Source organism: Monoraphidium neglectum (assembly GCF_000611645.1).
Source record: "Monoraphidium neglectum strain SAG 48.87 unplaced genomic scaffold scaffold02014, whole genome shotgun sequence".
Taxonomy (NCBI): Eukaryota; Viridiplantae; Chlorophyta; class Chlorophyceae; order Sphaeropleales; family Selenastraceae; genus Monoraphidium; species Monoraphidium neglectum.
The window spans coordinates 2,194-11,297 of record NW_014011614.1 but is presented as its reverse complement, the minus strand read 5'-3'; the positions used below and the strand labels follow the sequence as shown (position 1 = coordinate 11,297).

General features: G+C 64.3%; 2 protein-coding genes across 2 annotated transcripts in view; one reads left to right on the top strand and one right to left on the bottom strand.

The window, feature by feature from the left end:
• Positions 1-463: 463 nt before the first annotated feature.
• On the bottom strand, positions 464-3,106 carry MNEG_9657 (putative Pre-mRNA-processing-splicing factor 8; the record flags this gene model as incomplete). The annotated part of the gene is made up of 6 exons (XM_014041872.1): positions 464-658; positions 966-1,105; positions 1,492-1,731; positions 2,133-2,264; positions 2,501-2,605; positions 3,059-3,106. Coding segments are annotated over 6 exons (860 nt in total), but the record flags the coding sequence as incomplete, so codon positions are not given.
• A 1,308-nt stretch (positions 3,107-4,414) lies between these two features.
• Positions 4,415-9,104, top strand: part of MNEG_9656 (Squamous cell carcinoma antigen recognized by T-cell 3) — a gene marked incomplete at both ends in the record, with an annotated part of 6,509 nt that continues 1,819 nt past the window's right edge. The window contains 10 exons of the mRNA XM_014041871.1: positions 4,415-4,612; positions 4,881-5,101; positions 5,558-5,695; positions 6,057-6,216; positions 6,411-6,587; positions 6,811-7,065; positions 7,327-7,613; positions 7,894-8,055; positions 8,280-8,385; positions 8,717-8,807. Coding sequence (XP_013897325.1) covers positions 4,415-4,612; positions 4,881-5,101; positions 5,558-5,695; positions 6,057-6,216; positions 6,411-6,587; positions 6,811-7,065; positions 7,327-7,613; positions 7,894-8,055; positions 8,280-8,385; positions 8,717-8,807 — 1,795 coding nt within the window. The remainder of the gene's footprint in view (positions 4,613-4,880; positions 5,102-5,557; positions 5,696-6,056; positions 6,217-6,410; positions 6,588-6,810; positions 7,066-7,326; positions 7,614-7,893; positions 8,056-8,279; positions 8,386-8,716; positions 8,808-9,104) is intronic.

Genomic DNA, 9,104 nt, shown 5'->3' with positions numbered 1-9,104 from the left:
GGCGGCGGTTGGGGGGGCGGTTGGGGCGGCGGTCGGACGCTGCAAACTGGACGCCAATAGGGGGGTGCGACGAACTAAGACCCGGTGCGTTTGCAAAGCAATCGTTTCTGACGTTGGCAGCCATGATGAAGGAATATTTCGCACCTTGCGGGGCCTGTTGTTGTAGAGGTAGGGGAACGCCACCTTGTACTCGGTGCGGATGGGGGACCTGAGCATGGGCGGTTGGGGTGGGTTGGGGGAGTGGTGAGCACAGCGGCGCGCCAGCAGCTTTCCACCTGCCCTGCTCCATTGCGCTCAGGCACGGGTCGCCGACAGATCAACAGCAGACGTACCAGCAAAAGCACCGATGAAGCAATGCAGCGAAGCCACACCTGTGGGCATTCAGCCGCCTCCCGGAAATCCCAAGCCTCACGACCCATTCACAACGCGCAAGCACAGACGCAGTGCAGCCCGCGGCCCCCACCTGATGATGAGCTTGTTGATGTCGTTGAACTCGTTCCAGTCCTCGTCCCGCGTGTCCATGTCCCTGAACATCGGCTCAAACTTGGGCCCCCCAGGGATGGCCATGTTGAGCGACTTGGCGGTCACGAAGGACGCGTCGTCGAAGAGGTAGAAGTAGTTGCGGTCCGCAAAGTCAGACAGCAGCTGCCCCGCCAGCCTTGGAGGGGGTGGGGGGGGGGGGTTGCAGAGGGGGGCGCTCGCAGTCAGCAAGGAGGGACGGTGGCTGGCGGGCAGGGGCGCTGCTTGAGGGATGGCTTCACAGGCAGGTGGTGCGTGAGCAGGATGTGCCTGATGAGCTCAGGATTCGGGGAGGCAGTCGCCGGTGGACACATTGATTGCGGTCTCAGACGTGCGATGCGCTGCGCAGCTGGGATGGCGCGCCCTTTATGGCACCCCTTCGCCTCAACCCCACCCCCTGATGCACACACCCTTGATATCAGGCATGTGCCCGCACCACACCGCACCTGTACAGCACGCTCATGACGGGCAGCGGCAGCTTCCAGCGCCGGTACGAGGGCCCGTTCACGAACTTGGTGTACTTGAGAGGCTGGTGGTCGTAGAACCACTCCACCACGGGGCCGTCCTCCTCCTCCTCCAGCTCCATCTGGGATAGTGGACGTTCAAAACAGGGTGCAGATGTGGTAAGGATGAGGTGGGGGGGGGGCAGCGATGAACGGTGGGGCTTGGCCGCGGCACGGGGAGGCGAGCAAACATGCTCGAGCCAATGCGAAGCATGAGTGTACATCCGCCTTCCAGCATGCAAGCTCACACACACGCACGCACACACCCACCCACACACACACACACACTCGCGCGCGCACACACACACACACACACTCTCTCTCTCTCTCTCTCTCTCTCTCTCTCAATCTCTAACATGCGTGCGCGTGCGTGCAAAAAACAACCAGCCGCTGTGTGCAAGCGCATGCGTTCGCCAACACACACACACACACACACACACACACACAATATGCAATCCCCCCTCCCCACCTCTATGGCCTCCAGGGGGTCCACGTCCAGGATGTTGTCCGCATAGTCCAACGGCGGCTCCTCGTCGTCAAACGGCGGGAACCGCATGCGCTTGAAGTGGCGGCGGTCGCGCTTCTCGCGCCGCATCATGATCCACATCGTGCCCCACTGCGCCATGTAGACGGGCTCGATCACCCAGGGGACCTCGTTCACAAAGGTGATGGCGCCCGTGATATGGTAGATCACCTTCAGGTGCCGCACCTGTGAGGCAGGGGGGCACAGGGGAGAGGTATTTGGGGGCGTGCAATGCGTTAGCTGTTCATGCTAGCACTCTGCGCGTGAGGTAAGAGAAGGGCGCCTGCGGAACCGTTGCTCTGCCTCCCCGCCTGCAACGCGGGTTCCCCACGCTCTGCCTCGGCGCAACTACGGAGCGGCTACCCGCTGAGGCGCTTCAGCTGCCTCCAGACCCGCTCAGGCGCTGACGCCTCTGCACCGATGCTGTGAATGCCTTGCATCGGCACAAATCAACACGCCTGACGACACCCGGAAAACGCCTTGCTCTCAAACCGACGTCCCTGCGAATCCTGGACCCTCGAGCACCATCGGCCTCCCGGCCCACCCTTCAGCCCTGACGCCCCACCCCATCCACTGCCAGCCCCCACCTGCTCCCAGGGCATGGGCATGTTCTCCAGCAGCTTGTACACCGCGTGGGGCACGTACTTGAGCGCCCCCAGGTAGACGCGCTTGTCGTGGCGGAACTTGCGGCTGCTCATGTCGCCGTGGTCGCGGATGACCTGTCGGTTGGCGGCGCGGGCCAGGTGGGTGAGGAGTGGGTGGCGGACCCGGCTGCTGCTGAGGGATAAGCGCGCTCGCCGCAAGAGCACATCGCCACAGCAGCGCAGCAGCGACCGTGAGCGTGCTCTCCCACCGCGCCGCGCGGCCAAGGCAGTGACTGGGATGGGTGCGGCTTCGGTGCGCCGCGGCTGCTGACGCGCCCGGGCGCCGCAGCCGCTGCAGGCAGTGGTCTGACCTTGCGGACGTGCTCCGGCGGCATGTCATCCTTCTGCGCCTGCACGTAACCGAACTGGCGCTTGTCCGCATAGCGGCGGCTGTTCAGCTGCTGCCACTTGCGCGCCTGCAGTGCGTGGCAGGCAGACGGGGCGGCGGGGCGCCGCGAGGTGAGACGCATGAGGGGACCCACAGCATTCGTGACTGTTCCGCGCTCCCTGAGCCCACCGCAGGCCTCATATGTTAAGGATATTACGGTCAGCATGCCATACATCCAATGGCTGCCGCATGTGGCAGCATGCAGGCCCTGAAAGGGGCACGCTGCAGGCTGAGCGGCTCCACGCGGCGGCAGCAAGCCATGCGCCGATCTCAGCCGCGCGATGTTTTCGCGGCGCATGGCAGCTTTGCAGGGACCCGCGCTCCGCCTGGCATACATACAGGATACCAAGGTGCGTGACACGCCTGACAAGCGCCCAGGCACTCCCCAGAGCGCGTCCCTTGGCAGATCGTCGCCCACGGCAGCGAGCCTCGCGTTCATGCAGAGAACAACCGTGATCATACAAAAAGGTCTCGTGCCCACCTTCTCCTCCAGCACCGCTTGCATCTGCTCCGGCGTGGGTGCAGCCATGGCAGGCCCAGGAGGCCCGCCGGGAGGCCTGCCTCCCTGCATCAAAGGGGTCCTTTCAGTACTCCAACCGCTTGCGTCCTTCGGCGCGACGCTATGGTGGGCTGCGATCTAGTGCAGCCTTTGGTGAGTTCCCTGATCGTCGGCCAGCAAAGTGGTGGGTATAAAAGCGCCACCGTACTGACGTTGCGAAGGCGCGCACCACCGTATGGCTCTAGAGACACTGCATGGTGACGGCAGCTAGTGTGTCCAGTTGGGAGTGTCTGGTGTGGAGATGTGTGCTGCGCGATGCATGAACTGTTTGTGCTCTCTTTTGTCCACAGTGCCACTATACTTTCTCAGTATAGCAACCACATGGGTTTGCACGTCGTGCGCACGCCCTAAACGACAGCCACACCTCTCGGTGATAACTTCGATGTTGCCCTGCGCTGATGCCCGCCGCCAGCTGCGGCAGCTGTGCAGCACTCAGCGTTGTCTGTGTGCCCGTGGGTATTGCCTGTTGCAGCCCTGCAGCCATCCAGCCTGCATGCTGCAGTGCTGTCTTGACCCGACACGCTTCCTCTGCACCCCCCTTTTCCACCTGCCCAAATATCTGCCCCCTCGCAAAGAAAGGAATGCTGTGCCCAGCCTGCGTGCGCTCCTGCCCCGACTTTTCACGCCTGAGCAGCTGCTTGCACAGGAGCTGTGCATGCGGGCTGGCCCCCGCACAGCTTCGCATCATAGCCTAAATTTCAAGGAACCAAGCGCTGGCCCCTTGGCATCCATTTGCAGCACCTCATTGATGACGCCACGCAGTGTGCACTCGCGTGGACCCTGCCTGGCTCGCGGTGCACCCGCTTGCGCGGCAATAGAAGCGCGCTCTATCACATGCACACTTGTGCGGCTGGGTTTCCAGGGCGTGCGGGGCTTCAACGACTGCCAGCGGGTGGGCTGTCAGCCAGGCGGATAGTGCGGGACCTCAGATGGCATCATCGTCGTGCAGGTGCTGCGCCAGGTGTGTCAAACTCATCCCGAATTGCATCTCACTCTGTAGCGGCGTTCCCAATCGAGTACGTATGTCACTTACTGGTACTCTATGTTTCGATCAACGCGGGTCTTCTACCACGGTTCCGTCTCGGTACCCGCAAGGCGCCCCCACACCAAGTGTTGATACACTGGCAGGTTTCCTTGTGTCAGCGCCCCGCTTTTGACCCTGTATAAATATCAAGTTGCACGCGGTCTCTACAGACGCCGATATATCGCTCTTCTCCACAGATCTGACCCAGTGCGTGTTTGATCTACCGTTGCTCTTCACAGCCCGTGGGAATAGCCATGCCGGGTGGTGGAGATGAGGATCACAAGATGTCGGATGTGGGCGGTGCTGACTCCGGCGACAGCGGCTCAGATGACGACGACAGCAGCAGCAGCAGCGACGAGGAGGTGGAGGTCGGCGAGCAGGACATGTCGCGCCTGATGCAGTTGGAGGCCGCCTTGGAGGCGAACCCCAACCAGTACGACACGCACCTGGAGGTGTGTAATCAGTGAAGTGCGCCGCGCTCGGTGACCGCTTCACGTGGGCATCAGCTGTGGGATGAAGCCAGTGTGGGAGCGGCCTGCGCAGAGCCGCCGAGCTTGCTCTTCGATGCGGTGCACGCCACTGCTGTTGAAGACTTCTGGTCGGTTCCAGTACCTTGCCAGACCTGTATTCGCTGCTTGCGGGCCCTCCTGCTGCCCGGAATGCCCCCATTGCCTCTCACACACCCGAATGCAATCCGACCCGCAAACGTTCCACCCAAAGTACATCGAGCTCCTCCGCAAGTGCCGCCTCCGCGAGCGCCTCCGCGCCGCCCGCGAGCGCATGCACGGCGTCTTTCCCTTGAATGAGCGCCAGTGGCTGGCGTGGCTGGGGGACGAGATGGACGCGGCGCGCGCGCCGGGCGATCTGGAGCGCATCAGGGCGCTGTACGGGCGGGCTGTCAAGGATTACCTCTCTGTGGAGATCTGGGCCGGCTACCTCGAGTGAGCCACTGGCGGGTTTCATTGTTTGAAGGGTCTTGTGGTCAAGCAGTGGGGACGTGGGAGCAGCAGGGGCACGGGGGCAGCGGGGGTGTGGGCGCAGCTGGGGTGTCGGGCACCGGGGCTGTGGGCCGCATCCCACGCACCTGTTTTGGAAGGCAGCAGAGCTTGCAGCAGCTGCACGCGCGAGGGCGAGAGCCACTTGCTTGGAGCAGCTGCATCGACTGGGGAAGATCGGGGATTGAAGGCGTGGGCGCTGCGGGGTGCGAGCTATTGTGCCTTGGCTGTTCAGGAGCGAGAGCGCGCCCCACGACTTCTGGCACAGCGCACCGCGGCAGCACGCCATGTGGGCGGTCCGGCGCACCTTTCTGCGCCTGCACTTGTCCTTCGCAATTGACAGAGTCACTGTCTCCACCCCCAACAGCGAATTGTCCGCCCCGGCCTCACGGCTCACTCCAGATTCCTGCACCAGATGGATAGAGATGTGGCCGCCCACAGCCCCACAGGCGCGGCTGCATTCAGGGCGGCTGCTGAGGAGGCGCTGCAGGCGGCGGGGCTGCACCTGTCGGAGGGCGCCCGCGTGTGGGCCGCGTTCAGGTGTGTCTTTGGGTGGTGCTGCGGGTGGCGTACTGGAGGGATGCTTGTTTAGTGAGGGGCCACTTGCTGCGAGCACCAGGGCACCCCCAGGCGGGAGTATGCTCAGGAGAAGGGTTTGCAGCATTGCCAGGCAGCAATGGCAGAAATCAGGGCGATGCACGTTGCGACGGCAGATTGTGAAGGGCCCCCTTACTAATGCATTCGCACACCCTTTTCTCCCTCATCACCCTGCTCTTCACACCCTCACACGCACGGACACACACACACACACACACACACACATACACACACACTTACGCAAACACAAAAATACTCACCTAGCATACACATACCACGATTTGACTTGCTGTCCCCGCACCAGGACCTACGAGCAGGAGGGCCTAGACGCCGCCGACACCGCCTCCAAGGACCAGCAGCGCGACAGGGTGCGCGCCCTGTGGCAGCGCCAGCTGGCGGTGCCGCTGGCCGGGGGCGAGGAGCTCCTTGCTGAGTACGAGGCGTGGGAGGAAGCTGTTGGGAAGGTGCGCTGGGCGGGCGGTACTTGTCGCTTTGCTGGGCAGGCAGCAAAGGTGTTGGTCTGTGCCGATGCCCCTGGGTATGGTGTCCTAGTGTTTGCACCAAGCCGCGCCGCTGACGGGTTTGAGGCAGCAGAAGTGGTCCCGGGTTTTGCCATTGAGAGCAACACGCTCGCCCCGCGCGCCGGCGCCGCTCGCAGGGCGCCGTCCCCGAGCACGTCCGCAAGGCCGCCGGCAAGGCGCAGGCGGCGGCGTCGCTCCGCGCCGCGCACGAGGCCGCGGTGGGCGGGGAGCGGCCCGCCGACGCGGCGCTGCTGGCTGCCTACCTCGCATACATCAAGCTGGAGCAGGCGCAGGGCGACCCGGCGCGAGTGCAGGTGGGGCAACACGGCGCGGCGCAGACGTCCCGGGACATCGTCCCAACCCATGCGTTGCGAGCGCCTTCCTCAGGCCTTTTTTGGAGCTGAGGACAGCTTGATCCGCAGCTGGCGGCGATCGCGGCGCTCTTCTCAGCCGCCTTCTAGGCCCTGATCAAACCGAACACATTGACCGCAAGTCAGGCCCTGATGAAACCGAACTCACCAACCTCGTGCGCCGCAGGCCGTGTTTGAGCGTGCGGTGGCCGCCTTCCCTGTGACCGCCGAGCTGTGGCAGCAGTACGCGTCGTACCTGGAGAAGACAGTGAAGATCCCGGCGGTGGTGGACGCAGTGTACGGCCGCGCGCTGCGCAACTGCCCCTGGGTGGGCGCGATGTGGGGCCGCGCGCTGCGGGCGCTCGAGAGGGGGGCCGGCGGCGGCGGCGGGGAGGCCGCGCACGCGGCGATGTACGAGGCGGCGCTGAAGGCCGGCCTGCAGGTGGGGGGCCGGTTCGTGTTTGGATGCAAGGGGGGCTAGTGAGGAGGACGGTTTCCAGGGGCCGTCACGGATTGCTTCCTTTGAGGCTTGAGCATGTGGCTGTGCTCACTCCTGTATGGGCTTCTCATGCAATCCCGGGTCCCCCCGCCCGCCTCAATACGACCCCCGACGCCCCGCCGCCAGCGGCTGGGCCGCAAACCTTGCGAGCCCCCTGGGCCCTGAAACACCCCTTGACCTTCCACAATTCCACCGCCGTCCCAGGGCCCAGAGGACTATATGGAAGTGATCCTCGCCCGCGCAGACTTTCTCAGACGCCGCCTGCCGCCGGCCCCCGCTGACGCCGCCGACGCCGACGCCGGTGCCGCGGCTGCGCCCGTGCGGATGTTCTTTTCGTCGGCGTCCGACCTCATGGCGCAGTACTTCCCGGACTACGCTGACAAGGCGCTGCGGCTGCCGGGGTACTGGGCGCACGTGGAGGCGTTTGTGCTGCGGGACGCGGCTGCGGCGCGGGGCGTGTGGGAGGGCGTCGTGAAGGGGCTGCTCGGCAGGTAGGCGTGGGCGGGGCGGGCCTGCCGTTTTGTATGGCAAACGCTGCAGGAGGTCGCACCTGTTTCAAGCAATGGGGCTCCAGGAAGCTGGGGTTGGCGTTGTATGCAGAAGGGACTAAGAGATCTGACCATGAGAGGTATCACAGCAACACGTCCCCGGCTGGCCAGGGTTGAAATACAAGGTCGGCATGCTTGAGGCCGTCATGTTACTCCCTTGCAAGCGCCCCACCGCGATTGTCAACGGACAACTGCAGCTGTGCCACCACCACTTTACCGCCAGGCACTATGAGACGTGGGCCGCCTATGTGGCGATGGAGCGCTCCCTCCGTGCGCTGACTCAGGCGCGCGGCGTCTACAGGCGCGCCTGGTCCAGGAAGCTGGAAGCCGGCGGGCAGCTGGCGCTCTGCTACGACTGGCTGCGGTTCGAGCGAGAAGAGGGCAGGTGGGCGCTTCCCGGGAACCGACAAGCGCTGAGCCGCGTCGAGGGCTTTCGGCTGGGGTTGGGGCCGCAGCGCTCGAGGCAGGCACCAGCACTGCCTAGAGAGACCACATGACGGTGGCAAGTCGCAGCGCGGCGCGGGGTTTGCTCCATTGCAGCCAGGCTCGACATGTCTGTTGCTCCCATTGTTGGTGACTACCGCCGCTCAACTGCCGATTGCACTGCAGTGCTGAGGACCTCCAGGCGGCGCACCTCAAGGTAGAGCCGATCCTGGAGGGCGCCACCGCCGCCGCCGCGGCCGCGACGGACAGCCACGCCCTCGCCGTCGCGCGGGTGAGGCGGCGCCCGTGACTCCCGTTGGGCAGCGCGGACGCGCGTTTTCCCGCTCTTTGCCTGGGAGGTCGCTCTTGTGCCCGCCTGCCGGGCGCGCTTGGACCTGCGGCATCTGTGGCCTTCGTTTGTGCACCAGCACAGACAGACAGCATTGCTCTCTCGACCAAACACCGTGATCCTCACCAGCAAGAACCCTTTTCCCTCTTTGTGCACCTTTTTCAATTCATCATTTCGTAAACGTGGCAAAAGCAAGCCATCGGTGTTTTGCGCTGGTTATTTGGCCAAAACGGCAGACGCATGTACAACCGCGACCACCCCCCCCCCTCCGCAGGCGGCAGTACAGCAGGCCCCCAAGCTGTCCAAGGAGGAGGTGGCGGCCATGAGGCGCGCCAACGACCCAAACTTTGGCAAGGCCAGCAAAGGTGAGCCACAGCCGCGGCGACACCACCACTGACAGGTCGACATGCGAGTATGTCCCGAGCAGCGACTTGATCGGCAGGGCTTGAGCACAGCGCGCTGGCACTTGGTTGAGGGGCCTTTGTGGGCAGCATGCCCTGAGCGCGGCACTCTACGGCGCTCTCCAGGCCTGCCGTTTCGCCAGGATCTGGCTGCGCCATCCATAGCAACCCAGTGCGCAACCGTGTTGTGCACATTCCCCATGCCCGGACACCACCGCTTCACCCCCTTTGTCCCCCCCCCCCTGCCCCCCCGCACCCAGC